The 17262-nt window shown below is 38.7% G+C and overlaps 1 protein-coding gene across 1 annotated transcript in view; it reads left to right on the top strand.

Annotated features, from left to right (window-relative positions):
• Window positions 1-3591: 3591 nt before the first annotated feature.
• Window positions 3592-17262, top strand: part of LOC128657571 (two pore calcium channel protein 1) — a 291641-nt gene continuing 277970 nt past the window's right edge. The window contains exon 1 of the mRNA XM_053711945.1: window positions 3592-3824. Coding sequence (XP_053567920.1) covers window positions 3726-3824 — 99 coding nt within the window. The 5' untranslated portion in view covers window positions 3592-3725. The remainder of the gene's footprint in view (window positions 3825-17262) is intronic.

Below are 17262 nucleotides of genomic sequence, written 5' to 3' on the forward strand. Positions count from 1 at the left end.
AAAAACTGTCAAAATGCTTTAAAATAAGTGGCGGTCTTCAAGGTCTAAGAAATTAGGAAAGGAACCTCTTAGGTTTAGTTTGCAACTAGGAATACCAAGAGAACAAAGCAAAATTGGTGATAAAAGTAAATTAGAAAGTTGTTTAAAATTACATGCCCTATCTGAATCATGAAAGTTTATTTTGGACTAGACTGTCCCTTTAAATTAGAATGATGTTTAAAATGTTTGGGTTTCATGCCCCTTTACGTTCATGTCTATTGTTTGGGTTGAGTTTAAAACGGGTGGGGTTTGTGTGATTTGTGGTTAAAATTAGGTGCTTTGTACAGAGCATCTGTTAAAGGGATATGAAACCCAAATTATTTCTTTCATGATTCAGATAGCGCATGCAATTTTAAGCAACTTTCTAATTTACTTTTATTATCATTTTTTCTTCATTCTCTTGGTTTCTTTATTTGAGAAAACAGGAATGTACGCTTAGGAGCCGGACCTTTTTTGGTTTAGCACCCTGGGTAGTGCTTGCTGATTGGTGGTTATATTTAGCCACCAATCAGCAAGCGCTACCCAAGTGTTGAACCAAAAATGGGCCAGCTCCTAAGATTGCATTCCTACTTTTCAAATAAAGATACATAATCTGTAGGAGCTTTACAAAAAAATATAATAATTTGTGGGTTTGTGTCCCTTTAAAGGGACAGAGTACTGCAAAACTGTATCCTATTTGTACCCAGTTATCCATGGTACCTGCTGTAATGTATTAAATTGCTTACAAATCATCTTTATTTTAGCATTTGAAATAGTTATTTTGTGGGGTATCCACACCTATACTGAAAAGGAAGCATTTGTGTGTATAAGCGAGTTATAAAATAAGTAGATTTTGATTTATCTGCAAGCTCAGTCAATTTTAATGGGTAATGGTGTCAAAGAGCAAAACCAGCTATTTAGTTACTAAAGGAGCAATTTATCATACATTATATACTCTGCTGCTGGTATAACAAGTAATTGGAAACCAGTTTTACAGTACACTGCCCCACTAATGATTTCATCATGGTTTTAGATATCTTGATTATCCCAGCAAAACAATTTAACCCTTGGCATTAAAGGAAGTGATTGCTCCCATACTACTAGACCCAGATGTGTAATCTTGGAATGTTGTTTGTAATCAGTGGTATAATTCTTTATTGTCCTTTTTGAAAGAAATGAATTACATTTAAAGGGACACTGAACCCAAATTTTTTCTTTCATGATTCAGATAGAGCATGCAATTTTAAGCCCCTTTCTAATTTATTCCTATTATCAATTTTTCTTCGTTCTCTTGCTATCTTTATTTTAAAAAGAAGACATCTAAGCTTTTTTTTATTCAGAACTATGGACAGCACTTTTTTATTGGTGGATGAGTTTATCCACCAATCAGCAAGAACAACCCAGGTTGATCATCAAAAATGGGCCAGCATCTAAACTTACTTTCTTGCATTTCAAATAAAGATACCAAGAGAATGAAGAAAATTTGATAATAGTAGTAAATTAGAAAGTTGCTTAAAATGTCATGCTCTATCAAAATCACGAAAGAAAAAAATTGGGTACAGTGTCCCTTTAATGCAAGTAAAAGCTGTTTATAGGGATAGAAAGATCTAAATTAAAATGTGCATGGCTGCATTTCAATTTTAAATAGAAGCATTTTACAATAAACTTCCATTAGCAGAAAAGCTTCTAGTAAAAGTAATTACTGTTTTCCAGTGGCATACGCACATATCCTGTGAGGGCCCATGCCTCAGTAGTCAAGCTCAGAGATCTGGCGGTGGTGTGTATGTGTGAAAACTTAAAGGGACACTCCAGACAAAATTGGAATTTCGGTTTTGAATAGAAGTATTTTTGTAATATAAATGTATTAGCAAAAATCCTTCTAATAAAAGCAATAGCTGTTTTTAAAAGTTTATTTAAGTATGCACCGTGCATCAGCAAGTGTATTTAAGTATGCACCAGCACTTGCTCAGGGAGCTTAAGATGTTTGTATCATCTGATAATGACTTATTTTGTTATTGCTGACATGATACCAGTCCCACTGGTGCTCTGAGCAGCTGTAGTATTTAAAATACTGGTGCACTGACAATATCTATCTATGCTTCCCATGCATGTGCAGAGGAAAATGTTAACCCTAAAACAGTGATACGTTTTATTAGAAGCATTTTTGCAAATGCATGTATAATAATATGTAAAATAATATGTTTGTTTATCCACAACACATCCCAGGAATTTATTGTTCAATAGCTGATAAGAACAACTCCCTTATTTCTAATGATGGACAGACACCTCATCAAGCATGAAGCCAAAAAGTATTTTATTCAGGTCAGGATCAGCCATTAAAAAAATACATTTAAAAAAAATAATCTCAAAAGTAACACAAATTACTTTCATATCCCTTTAAATGGACAGTCAAGTCATAAGTAAACTTAAATGGGATAGATAATTAAGTTTTAAACAACTTTAGAAATTACTTCTATGATCAATTTTGCTTAGTTCTCAGGGTATCTTTTCTTAAAGAGTAATCCTAGGTAAGCTCTGGTCTGGAGTGATCAGTCTTTAGCCATCTGACAGCAGCATTTCCAACAATGTTTAAAGCAATGGTATAGCTAGCTAGTTGCAAACACTGCTCCTATAGACTGCTAAAGATATGTGGACGTTCCTGAGTTCCTTATCAGCCTACCTAGCTTTATTTTTTAACAAATGATTAAAAGAGAACAAAGCAAATGTAATAATAGAAGTCAATTGGAAAGTTGTTTTTAAACTTCTTGATCTATATTCAATCCATTTAAATTTAATTTTGACTTTAAAGTCCCTTTAAGATTCAGGACTGCAAACATTTCACCAAAAAAATGTCTGATTATTCTTGGAGAACAAAAAATAAATGTTTAAAATGTTTCCATGCGCTCTCTGCTTTGAAATTATTAACATTGTTTCACATATAATTAGTTTAGTACTAAACGTGTGATTTCTTTATCTATTTGTGGCACCCTAGAGATTACAATCTGTTAACTCTCTCATTATTTAGAAATGTATTCAGAATTATTAATAATAATTGTATTATTACTTCTTAAAATTATTATTTTACTAAAAATTCTAAGCAAACAAATGGAGGGGAATGTAAAAATCAGACCGTTTGCCAATTAATAAGAAATTCACAAAATCTGTCTGACAACTAGATTTAAATCTTGTGTTTTTCACCAAGTAATGATTTGCACATGAATTGCAGCCGAATTAATAGAGCTCCAATTCGGCTGTTTCCAGTTAACTTCTTTGTGAATAACCCGTGGAAGAACTTTCATTCCATTTTAGTTTACTTTCAACATTTCTTAGCGCTCTTCATTTCTTCTTCTTCTTTTTGGTAATAATATAAACAAGATTTTTGCTGATGTGCAAAAACCGCATGTTATTACTGTAAAATATATTATACAAAACGAATTTTAAAAAAAATTGTGAGGAAAGTGAAATGTGAGCTTTCCCCAAATTCCTGCTTAGCTGTTTCCGTTCCATCACATGACCACTGCTAGATCCAGGCTTCTCCCTGCAGGAGGGGAACTTGCTCTGTGCAAGCGAGGCGGCTGCTGCATAGTAACCTCACACAGATGCACGGCTCTCCGTAGGAAGTCCAGCTTCCTCTTTATAAGATCCTCTCTGTATAGCAGCAGACACAATTTATTAAAAACTACAGTTTTTGTTGTGGATACAGAAAAATGTCAGCAGCTTCAGGAAAAAGTAATAATGAGAACAGCAACAGTGAAAATACAATTCCAAAAAGAGGAAATCACAGTGACGTGGAAACCCATGATGAGGTAGGGAAAATAGGGTGGTTTGCATTGTGGTTTATTTAATGTCTGCCCTCAGGTTAAAAGTTTATTGTAGAGCTTAAATAGGTATTGTTATCTAATTGTTCATATGATCTGTAACTGCTGGCTAAATTTGTATATATATATATAGTATTACTGATGTGGATCTGTGGCAAGAAACTTTTTATACACTACTTTTTAATTTGTGTTTTTATTATTTTTGATGCAGTAGTTGAGGACTAGACATTACTGCACTATTCCATTGTTGTGACTTTTGTACCCTGACTGTGGAATCTTCAGATCCTTTTACTACTTAATCGTTCACGTTTAAATTAAATCAGTTATTTATGCCGATCTGTTGAATTATTAATAGGTCATTTTCTAATTCTCATTTCTCTACTGGATGTTCTTTATGTTGTTTTTCTTATTCAAATATACACAGAAAAGTTTTATTTTACTTTGCTGAACAAAGTATACAATACCATACTTTTTCTATAATTTATTATGAAGATAATGTTTTAGAGATTGCATTTAGGATATGTTGGATGGAGCTATTTTTCAAAGTTTTTTTATTTGTCCTAGAAATGAGATATTTCTGTTGGAGTTGACAGAGAGCAATTGTACCTTAGGCATAAATTGGGTACAATTACAAAGATACATTTTAACTTAGTTTAAAGCCAACTTTTAACTGCTTTAAAAGGGACATGAAACCCAAACTTTTTCTTTCAAGATTAAGAGCATGTTATTTTTTTTTTCCATTTTACTTCTATTATTTAACTTGTGACATATTTATAACTGTCCCTAATTGGCCACAGCTCTGAAGGTAACCTAAGTTACAACATGGCAGCTCCCATTGTTTTATACACACTAAAACTGTACATTTATTTTGTCAATATTAAAACAAAACAGCTAATTAAACTTTAAAAAAATTCATCTACAAGTTATTCTCAGACTAATCTTTTCTTTAAATGCATCATTCTATCTAGTATTTATTTAGTGTTTAATGTCCCTTTAAAGTGAAAGTCAATCCTACCGTTTGTGAAACGTTAGGATTGACCATTGGAACAATAAAGGGGACTTTCAGTCATGAAGGTATACAATATTTCATGCAGAAAGCTACTTTATTCGTTTCAAGCGTTTGCCGCGCTGAGCTGCTCAGGTAGCCCACTGCAGAACGCTGTTTTGCTAAGAGGTGACATTTCCACCTCTTAGCAAAAAGTGTGCGCGTGCAGGATTTCCCGCACGGCTATTGGCTAAGAGGTGAATACGTCACTTCTCAAGCAAAACGTCATTCTTCCGTGGGCTGCCTGAGCAGCGCAGTGAAGCGAACAATTGAAACAAATGAAGGAGCTTTCTGCATGAATTATTTTATACTTCATATAAATAGGCCCTGGGGGGAACACTGTATATGTGGGTGTGTATGTATGTATATGTATGTTGCACTCAGGTGGTAAATCGCCATAGAACAGGCTAACAATGGTATTGAACTTGTTGTTCGTTCCTGTGAGTGCATTTCTCTCTGTATGTATTTAGTCTCCCTAAGGGAAAAAGGGGCAACCAGACGTGGACTCCATGCTCAGTGTGCTTAGAGGAATATGGCTACACCTCACTGACGAGGCCCAATGAAGGCCGAAACGATCATCTAGGGTTACTGTGTTTATTTAACTTTAGTACACGTGGTGTTTAGCGGCCTTCTAATTACCAAAAACCAATGCCAAAGCCACATATGTCTACTATTTCTGAACAAAGGGGAAGCATTTACAACCATTTGTGCGATGATTGCAGTTTTAAAAAAAAAAAAAAATACCTTTTTCTTTAGCAAACCTGGACCAGCAAACCTCCGTACGTAGCTACTCTGTACTTGCTTCAGCAATGACAAAACCGGCTTCCTCCAATCATGGCGTGCACCCCAGAGCGTCCATCTCGTGAGGCCATGTTGTGATTGGAGGAAGCCGGTTTCGTCATTGAGATGCTATGTACAGCAGTTTTTCAGCAATGTGATAAATTAGAGCACTAGATGGCAGCACTATTTCCTGCAATTTAGTGCTCTAGACATGTGCATGCTACCTATCTAGATATCTCTTCAACAAAGAATAACACAAGAACAAAGCAAAGTTAATAATAGAAGCAAATTGGAAAGTTTTTTTAAAATTGTATTTTCAATCTGATTCATTAAAGAAAATGTTTGGGTTTCATATCCCTTTAAGCTTAGAGGGACATTCCGGTCAAAATTTAAATGCACATAGATGAAATACATCTTTGAATAGAAACATATTTGCAATATACATGTAATAGTACAAATGCTTCTAGTAAAAGCTTTCACTGTTTTAGTGTTAGTATTTTTCTGTGCATGTGAAGCATAGCTAGATATTCTCAGTGCACCAGCATTTTAAATACTGCAGCTACTAAGAGTGCTAGTGGGGCTTGTATCATGTTAGCAGTTAACAAATTCAGTCATTACCAGATGGTACAAGCACTTTAGGCTCTCTGAGCAAGTAATGTGTTTAAAGTGCTGGTGCACGGTGCATACTTAAATAAACTTTTGAAACAGTTGTAGCTTTTATTATAAATATTTTTGCTAATATATGTATATTTAAAATAATGCTTCTATTCGAAACTGAAATGCATCCACATGGACTACCATTTTGCCTGGAATGTACCTTTAAATCTTTACAGACACAATACACACCACCGCTAGATCTCTGAGCTTGACTAATGATAAATAAGGATACAGATTAAAACAGTTATTTAGTAGGTTCTTCAGCTGTAACATACTAGTATTTATCTGTATATAACATAAATTTTAGTACAAAAGTTAAGGAATATAATAGTACTCTACTTATGAGTGTTGCAGCCAGAGACAGGATTTCTGTTAAGACTGTACTTGTGTGGGTTGGTAATGGGGTGCACTCTTCTCAGGAGATAGCATTATAATGCAAGAAAGGTTCTCGTTGGCTGTACCACCTACAGTTCAAAATATGAAAAAGATAAAAAGCAGCCAATCTGGGGACAGCTGGAGAAGCTCTAAAATACTGAGTTTCGGAGGTACATTATCAAGAAATACGACACCATACAACAGAACTTTTACTCCTACATCTCTATTATTAATAATAATACACCACTTTTAATAAAAGTTCTACCATCGAGTCACCAGGGCATTTAATGTATAGAGTTTCAGGAGATCCTGCGTGTTACCACTTATACTGCAGCTTTGCAGTTTGTTCACGTAGCCTTATGGTGATAACCTCACAGTCTCTTACACACACACAGGGCTAGATTATAATTTGAGAGCAAAATATTGCGAAATCGATATTTGCGCTCAACTGAGTAATACCAGCGCACGCTAATGATGCTTTGGTATTACAAGTGAGGTGCAATTGCATGGAAGCATTGCGCTTACAAGAGCACGCTTTCATAGGCTCCAATGGGAGCCTCATTCTCATGCCGTCAGAGAAGAAGGTAAATTGCGCAGCGATGGGCAGCAATTTTAAATATATGTATATATTTAATCATACAAATTGCAAGAGAGCTCTTCTTCTTCTTTGTCTTCTTCCTCTCTCCTATTTTCCTCTGCAACTCTCTTCTTCCAGTTCTATTAGATCTTCATTTGAAAGTTCTTTTGACTCATAATCTAACAGCTCTTCTACATCTTCAAGATTGTTTGCAAGTCTCACAATGTTTTCTCGAATTTCATCGAGCTCTTCCTCTGTTTCAAATCTCTCAAATCTGGTCACATATCGTTTTAGGCACTTCTTCCAAATTCCATTCATGCACTATTCTCTTACATCCTCCCACGCTGCTGCAATATTTTTTATGCACTGAAGAATGTTATAACTTTTCCAAAAATCATGCAATGTTATGTCATCATCAGCATCTGTAGCAGCTGTGGCTTGGGAGAATGTAGATCTTAGGTAGTATGCTTTAAACGTGGCAATTGCCCCTTGGTCCATCGGTTGAATGAGTGGTGTTGTGTTGGGTGGCATATAAACCACTTTTACATCAGGATTAAGGTCACCCAGGTGTGGTGGATGTCCAGGTGCGTTGTCTAAAATCATTAAAATTTTGAACTGGATTACTTTCCCTAAGCAATATTCATGAACTTGGGGAATGAAACAGTTAACAAACCAGTCTGTGAACAATGCCTGAGTCATCCACGATTTAGCATTTGACCGGTAATACACAGGCAGCGTGTGCTTATTAATGTTTTTAAATGCACGTGGGTTTTCTGAGCGATAGATAAGAAATGGCTTAAGCTTAAAACCAACAACGTTTCCTCCAAGTAACAAGCTTACCCGATCCTTAAAAATGCTTTAAATCCTGGCATGGTTTTTGATTCTTGGTGAATGTATGTGCGCTCTGGCATCCGTTTCCAGAACAGACCCTCAGGTAAATACCCTCCCTCTTGGATTAATTCATCCAAAGTGTGAATGAACTTTGCAGCGGCTTCTGAATCTGCACTTGCTGCTTCTCCTGAAACCCGCACATTATGCAGACTGAATCTTCTTCTAAAAGGTTTAAACCATCCAGTGCTTGCCTGGAAATTCTCTTTGTAATCCTCACCAGCTTTCTCCTTTAAAGTCTCAAACAAACTTTTAGCCTTAATCTGAATTGTTAGAAGGCTTATGGGTGTACGTTTTTGTATTTGATCTTCTATCCACAACATTAATAATTTCTCCATTTCGTGAATGGGCCCTTGACAATGTTTTGTTATTATTGTTGATTTCAGTGGTGCGGAACCTTTTACAGCTTCACGTATGCGTTCCTTGTCCTTAATGATTGTGGAAACTGTGGAATGTGACAGTTTCATATCACGGGCAATCGCATTCACTTTTTTACCTTCGTCATACTGCTTTATCACTTTCATTTTTAACTCCAAGTCAAGAGCTTTCCTCTTCTTTGTAGCTTCTTTGCCACTACACGGTACCGGCCTTTTGGACTGTGACATGGTGATACCCATACAAAGGCTGCTGCTTACAGTCACTTCTCATCACACACAAGCACCGCCTTTGCGCACACAAGCACTGCCTTGCCTTTATGCACATACGCAAATAAGCATCACCCTCAGTGCGACCGATGGTCGTAAGTACCGCCTTTGCAACCGATGGTCGTAAGTACCGCCTTTGCGCACACAAGCACTGCCTTGCCCCTTTACGCACATACGCAAATAAGCATCACCCTCAGTGCGACCGATGGTCGTAAGTACGGATGGCCGTAAGTCGCATAGGTCGTAAGTCAACGAGTATCTGTATAATAAAATCAGAAGAAAACCACCCAGGTATGCTCAAAAACAGGTAATTTTAATATAGAATTGAATATACAACAGACATTAATATGTTTGTAAAGATAAAGCCACTATAGCTGTATAAATAACTTAATTCCACTGCAGAGGAATATTTATAATAACAAGTGTCTCCAAGGGTACCCTTGTTTGGAGAATTACTTAGGAGCTCCCAAAAAAAAAAATATATGTTAAAGGCCTTCAGTGATCGGTATTAATAACACCACAGCAGGAATGTTCCAAAGTAAGTTATGCTTGACTCCAATTCTCATAGGATCATAAACAGTCTATAGCAACAGCAGTAAGCCCAGGTTAGTAATTAGCAGTTGTTGCAGTAAGGTAGCAGCAATAAATAGCAGTCTCCCCCAGTGACTCACAAAACAGTCCGTATAAAGCAGAAGCTAGTATAGGCAGGGTTAGTCATATAGGCATATTATTCTCACCCATAGTTGTCCAGGGCACGTTGTTTGTGTGATCTGTGTCACTGTAGTGAATATAGAGTGAATTACTCACCTAACCCTCCTGAAGATATCACAACTATCTCCGATGACTGGGAGGCCGGTTGCCAATCGCTGTATCCGCTTACCGTGGACCATCCAGCGTACTCTATGTAGAATCCCTGCCCCCTGTCACATACAGGAGGGGGGCTCATATAGGCTAGTTTGATGCCCCCCTCTTGATGAACGCCCCCCCCACACACACACACACACACACACACACTGCCTAGTAAACCTGGTTAAAAGAAGAAAAAATAAAAGAATGAGTAATGAGACATGTCTATGACTAAGGCACCTTTTGCCGAAACATGTCAGACTCTCCTAGCTGACCATTTTTAACTTGGTAAAATAAAGCTTTGTTTTTTTAATGCTAATAGGACTCTTGCCGGTTAATTTTTGATTTTGGTTTAACTTATCCTCATACACCTGGCATTGTCCTTATTTGCTTTTTTGGGCTCAATTTGTCTGCAATTGGTTGGAAACAGGTGCAATAGTGGTCAGGTGAGTTGGCTTACAGAGGGAATGGATATCCGTTCAGAACAAACAGCACACAGAAATGGACATGGCTCATTGAAATTGCTGCAATATTGAGGAATCACATTAGACTCAGGACTACCATAACGGCATCCAATCAAGGGGAGAAGCCTGGAAGAGGAGCAGCGAAGCTCTCAGGGGTCTGGTGGTTATCTGGACTTCAGGGAGCATGGTCAGCTCCGCTCTTGAACCAAGGCACATACATGGTATACCCCGCAGTTGGAAGATAGGGCCCTGAACAGGACAGGCTGATGTGTGAATAAGTTTGCAATACTTTCTATTATTACAGCAGCGATTGTGATTAAGGCTATTAAAGGTACCATAAGACTGTTTGTACTAAATAAATTGACTAAGAAAAATATATTTTTCCTCCTGCCCACCACTATAAACTGACTGATTTATTGGTTGTGTTCAGAGCTGAATACAAGTACCCATCCATTTTTTTATTATATATATATATATATATATATATATATATATATATATATATATATATATATATATATATATATATATATATATATATATATATATATACACATATATATATATACACATATATATATATACATATATATATATATATATATATATATATATACACATTTATACTTACATCTATATAAATGTAATACTTGAATACTTGCACGTCGGTATCTGTTTGCACTTACATATGTACAATCAAGTGTATATGTATATATTACCTGCACTTCAGGTACCTGTGTGTAAAATTATATATACAGTCATGGCCAAAAATATTGGCACCCCTGCATATCTGTCAAATAATGCACCACTTCGACCACAAAATTGTTGCAATTACAAATGTTTAGGCATTCTCTTGTTTGTTTATTTATTTTTTGTTGTATTGGCATGACACAAAAAAGTGGAGGAAAAAAAGCCAAATCTGACACATTCGATGCAAAGCTCCAAAATGGGCTGGACCAAATTGTTGGCCCCCTCAATTTCATATTTGGTAGCACATCCCTTGGGAAAAAAAACCTGAAATAAATTGCTTCCTGTAACCATCAATGAGTTACTTACACCTCTTTTCTGGAATTTTGGACCACTCTTCTTTCTCCAACTGCTCCAGGTCTCTCAGATTGGAAGGGTTCCGTTTCTCAACTGCTGTTTTGAGATCTCTTCAAAGATGCTCTATGGGATTAAGATCTGGACTCATTGCTGGTCAGTACAGTACTCAGTCTACAGCATTTTGTCTAAAACCATTTCTGGGTGCTTTTTGATGTGTGCTTTGGGTCATTGTCCTGCTGTAAGACCCATGACCTCTGACTGAGACCCAACTTTCTGACACTTGGGAATACATTGCACCGCAGAATTCTTTGGTAGTCTTCAGATTTCATAATGCCAGGCACACAGTCAAGACACCCAGTGCCTGAAGCAGCAAAGCAACCACAAAACATCAGTGAACCTCTACAATGTTTGACTGTAGGGACTGTATTCTTTTCTTTAAAAGCCTAATTTCTTTTTCTGAAAACAGTAGAATGAAGTGCTTTACCAAAAAGCTGTAATTTTGTTTTGTCTGTCCACAGCACATTCTCCCAAAAGGATTTTGGCTTCCTCAGGTAAGTTTTGGCTTTTTTATGTTTTTGTATCAGCAGTGGGGTCCTCCTGGGTCTCCTACCATAGCGTCCCTTTTCATTCAGATGGTGACGTATAGTGCGAGCTGTACCTTGTGCCTGAAGGTCAGCCTGAATTTTTCTGGAAGTTGATCGAGGTTCTTTATCCACAATTCTAACAATCCTTTGTTTCAATCTTTGATCATTTTTTCTCTTTTGTCCACGTCCAGGGAGATTAGCTACAGTGCCATGGGCTGTAAACTTCTTGACAGTGTTGCGCACAGTGGACACAGGAACATTAAAATCTCTGGAGATGGACTTGTAACCTTGAGATTGTCCATGCTTTCCACAATTTTTGTTCTCAAATCCTCAGACAATTCTTTGCTGCTCTTTCTCTTCTCCATGCTCAGTGTGGTACACAGAGACACAAAACAGAAAGGTTGAGTCAATTTTTCACCATTTTTACTGGTTGCCGGTGGGATTTCTATATTGTCAGCACCTGTTAATTGATACAGGTGAGTTTAATTACAAATTATAGGAGCATCACAAACTTGGGATGCAATTATTTCTTCCAATTTTGAGAAGGTGTCAATTTTGTCCTGTCCATTTTCATGGAAGATTTGGCTTTTTTTCTCTACATTTTTGTGTCATACCAATACAAACAAAATAAATAAAAATGCGAATGCTAAACATTTGTAATTGCAACAATTTTCTGGGCGAAGTGGTGCATTATCTGACAAAAATGTAGGGGTGCCAATATTTTGGGTGTATATATATATATTATTATTATTATTATTTATAAAGTGCCAACAGATTCCGCAGCACTGTTCATAGGTAACAAAGATAAAAGGACAGTACAATTTGAGACACCAGACAAAATTTAACAAACAAATACAGGAGGAATTGGGAGCCCTGTTCCCGTGGGAACTTACAATCTAAATGGGTAGGAGGGTGAGAAACAGGAGGTGGGGACTGCAAAGGTGGGAATGATGTTAGTGTGATGTTAGATGAGGGCAACTATTAGGCAAGTGGAATACATTAGTTACTGATTTGGTTATAGACTTCCCTGAACAAGAAGGTCTTTAGGGAGCGTTTAAAGGAGGAGAGGTTGGAGGAAAGTCTGACAGCTCGAGGAAGTGCGTTCCAGAGGGTTGGTGCCGCACGAGAAGTCCTGTAGTCTAGCATGAGAGGAGGTGATGGTAGAAGAGGCAAGGAGTAGATCGTTGTTGGATCTTAGGGGACGGGCTGGAGTATATTTGTTGATGAGTGAGGACAGGTATGGGGGGGCTGCATGCTAAGTACTTTGTAGGTCACAGTGAGAATTTTGCTGTGAATGGGGAGCCAGTGAAGGGACTCACAGAGGGGTGCGGCAGATACAGAGCGTTGGGAGAGGTGGATTAGCCTAGCAGAGGCATTTAGGATGGATTGAAGGGGGGAGAGAGTGTTACAGTAGTCAAGCCGGGAAATTACTAGGGAATGGATTAGCTGTTTTAGCACTCAGAAAAGGACGAATTTTGGAGATATTGCGTAGGTGGTTGCAACAGGATGAAGAGAGCGATTGGATGTGGGGTATGAAGGACAGATTGGAGTCAAGTGTAACTCCTAGGCAGCGGACTTGGGGTGATGGGGAGATAGTGGTGTCACCGACAGTGATAGTAAAGTTAGAAACTGGAGTAAAATTAGTTGGGGGAATTAGAAGAAGCTCAGTCTTGGACATGTTGATTTTTAGGTGGTGAGAGGCCATCCAGGAAGAAATGCCAGATAAGCAGTCGCTGATGTGGGAAAGGACAGAAGGAGAGAGTGCAGGGGTGGATAGGTAGATCTGAGTATCATCAGCATAGAGGTGATAGTTGAAGCCATGGCTACTAATAACTTTACCCAGTGAGGAAGTATAAATAGAGAAGAGTAGAGGGCCTAGAACAGAGCCTTGAAGTACTCCAACAGACAGAGGCAATGGAGAGGATGAGTTGCCAGCAAATGAGACAGAAAAGGACCTATTAGAGAGGTAAGAGTGAATCCAGGAGAGGGCAATGTCACAGAGCCCAAGGGAGCTGAGAGTCTGTAGGAGGAGGGGATGGTCAACAGTGTCAAAGGCAGCAGACAGGTCAAGTAAGATAAGTATAGAATAGTTGCCATTGTTTTTAGCAGAAAGAAGATCGTTAGTAACCTTGGTGAGGGCAGTCTCAGCTGAGTGTTGGGGACGGAAGCCAGATTGCAGGAGGTCAAGCAATGAGTTGGAGGATAGGAAGTGTGTTAGGCGATCGAAAACTAGTTTTTCCAGGACTTTAGAAGCTAGCGGAAGTAGTGATATGGGGCGGTAGATGATGGAAATTAACCAGTAGTAAGGGATCGGTTGAATATATGAGTAAGAGCTGTGGTGAGGGTAGAGGACAGAGAAGGTATTAGATGTGAAGGGATAGGGTCAAGGGGGCAGGTAGTGAGGTGTGAGGAAGATAATAGGGAACTCACTTGTTGGAGGGGGTGACCAGGGGCGGAGATGAAAGGTTGCAGTCTTGTGGTGGGATGTTACTTCTGATGGTAAGTGTTTTGTTGAAAAAGTAGTTTGCCAAGTCTTGAGCACTATGAGGGGGGTGGGGCAGGTGGATAGAGGAGAGTGTTGAAAGTGGAGAAGAGATGTTTAGGGTTTGAGGAGTGAGAAGATATGAGAGAAGAGAAGTAGTTTTTCTTGGCTAAGTGAAGGGCAGAGGAGTAAGAATAAAGAATGAACTTATAGTGTAGGAAATCGGGTTCAGAGCAGGATTTCCTCCAGGCACTTTCAGCAGCACGGGAGCATTTTTGTAGATAACGTGTTTGCTGAGAGTGCCAGGGCTGGAGCTGACGACGTGGGGCTTTCCGTATTTGTGGAGGAGCAAGGGTGTCGAGTGCAGAGGAGAGAGTATTGTTATAGTGGCTTGTAGCAAGGTCAGGGCAGGATACCGTGGAAGTGTGGGTAAGGCATTTTTGAATAAGGTTAGAAAGTTGGAGAGGATCCACAGTGTGCAGATTTCTACAGGTGCGGAGGCAGGGGGTAGAAATAGGTTTAGCCTGTACATTGAGGTTATAGGTGAGCAGATGGTGGTCTGAGATGGGAAATGGGCGACAGGTGACATCAGAAGGGGAGCAGAGGTAGGAGAATACCAGATAAAGAGAGTGTCCGTCACGGTGAGTAGGGGATAGGGTGGATTGTGAAAGACTAAAGGAGTTTGTGAGTGAGAGAAGTTTAGAGGCAGCAGGGGTAGATGGGTTATCAATGGGGATGTTGAAGTCCCCTAGGATTAGAGCAGGTGTATTTGTAGAGAGAAAGTGAGAAAGCCAGGCAGCAAAGTTGTCTAGGAATTGGGAGGTTGGTCCAGGGGGGCGATAGATAACTGCCACCTTGAGGGAGAGGGGGGAGAAAATGCGGATGCAATGGACTTCAAAGGAGGAGAAGGAGAGAGATGGATGAGGATGGAGGTGCTGATAGGAGCAGGAGGGGGACAGTAAGATTCCAACACCGCCACCATGTCTCTCACCTGGCCTAGGTGTGTGGCTAAAGTGGAGACCACCATGCGTTAGAGCAGCAATGGAAGCAGTGTCAGAGTAAGAAAGCCAGGTTTCAGTAATTGCTAGAAGATTGAAAGCGTTAGAAACAAACAGGTCGTGAACAGTTGTAAGTTTGTTACAGACAGAGCGTGCATTCCAGAGGGCACAAGAAAAGAGAGGATAAGCGCTGTGGGTTAATGGAGATGAGATTGTTGGGATCGCGTGACCTTGAGTTTGTATTGTGGGGGACTGAGCGAGAATGTATGAGTGTGGTGATTGCTGCAGGGCCAGGGTTAGGAGAGATGTCACCAGAAGCAAGCAGTAGTAGCAGTGAGAGTGACAGAAGGTGAGAGTGAGACTTGTAGGAGCGGGTATGACTAGACACAGGAGAGTTAGATGGGCATGTATTGCTAAGGAAACAGAGTAGTTCATGAGAGGACAGCATAGGGGATGAGAGAAGGGAGGGAGAGATAAGGATAGTGTGGGGATTATTGATGTTATAAGGGCATGCAGTGAGTTTTAGGAAGATGGCAGACAGACAGAGCAGAAAGGACATAGAGAGCATTGTGCAGGTGTATAGTTAGTAAGGATTACCTGTTAGTGGGGTCTGCAGTTTCCCCTCCAGTTTCTAAACTCCAGTTCTTAACTCGACCACTTATAATTCAGAGCCACTTTGAATCTCAGAGCCAGCTCTCAGCTGTATATAGAAGTAAAATTAGGGTTGGAATGATTTGATTCAAGGCAGCTGTGTTACAAGTAGACTAGTTAGGTAGACTGGATTTACACACTTGTAAATTAGATGGGGGGTGGTCAAATGGCTGGGGGATGCACACAGAAATTGTACAATGGAGCTGATAACAATTATACAGAAAAATTCATAAATTCAGACATCAGAGGAAATGCATACCAGTATATTGAAAAAACATTAAAGGGACGTGGGATAACAACCAGGGCAAGAAATGCAGAGAAGGAAATGCATACCAGTATATTGAAAAAACATTAAAGGGATGTGGGATAACAACCAGGGCAAGAAATGCAGAGAAGGAAATGCATACCAGTATATTGAAAAAACATTAAAGGGACGTGGGATAACAACCAGGGCAAGAAATGCACTGCAGAGAAGGAAATGCATACCAGTATATTGAAAAAACATTAAAGGGACGTGGGATAACAACCAGGGCAAGAAATGCAGAGAAGGAAATGCATACCTGTGGAGAGATGAGATGATGAATAGTTAGAACGATGCTTCATGTTGTTAGTAGAGCATTCTAGATGATAGCATTATGGATTTAACTCCAGTTCTTAACTCGGCCACTTATAATTCAGAGCCACTTTGAATCTCAGAGCCAAGGCCTCAGAGCCAGCTCTCAGCTGTATATTGTACTAAAATTAGGTGTGTGTGTATATATATATATATATATATATATATATATATATATGTGTAAAGAAGGGCACTCTCAGGATATTTGTTTCAAACTATAAATTTGTTTATTCTGAGGGTATAAGAATTTAATTTACAGAAAGTCATAGTCAACGTTTCAGCTCCTATATGAGTCTCCTTCAAGGCAAAAACATATCTAGAAAAAAACAAAAGAAGAAAATCTTACACTCAATATATGATCAGTGATGACAAACAACAGAAACACCCAGCACCATACATACAGATTAAAAATACTGATGGATAAACTGTAACTAAATACAGCCGAGAGGCCTAACACACACAGCAAATCAAAATACTAGAATTACAGAATTGCGGATTTCAAACGGAAATGATAGCGCACTGCCAGAATATACCAGCCAATCGGCATCTGTAAAACTATACCTATTCATCAAACATACCAGTGTATAGGGACAAGCCATCTATAATACCAGGGTGGTTAATCATAACACCACATTACCTAGAATCAGTACTGTCAAATACTATGTAAATGACTACTCATTCAGGGCAAACAACCTTGTAATAAAGCTGCTATAGAGAGTTACAAGCAGCGCATATAACTGAACAAGGGAAGAAATGTACATTCACAGAACAAGTGACT

The sequence above is a fragment of the Bombina bombina genome, chromosome 4, assembly GCF_027579735.1.
Source record: "Bombina bombina isolate aBomBom1 chromosome 4, aBomBom1.pri, whole genome shotgun sequence".
Taxonomy (NCBI): Eukaryota; Metazoa; Chordata; class Amphibia; order Anura; family Bombinatoridae; genus Bombina; species Bombina bombina.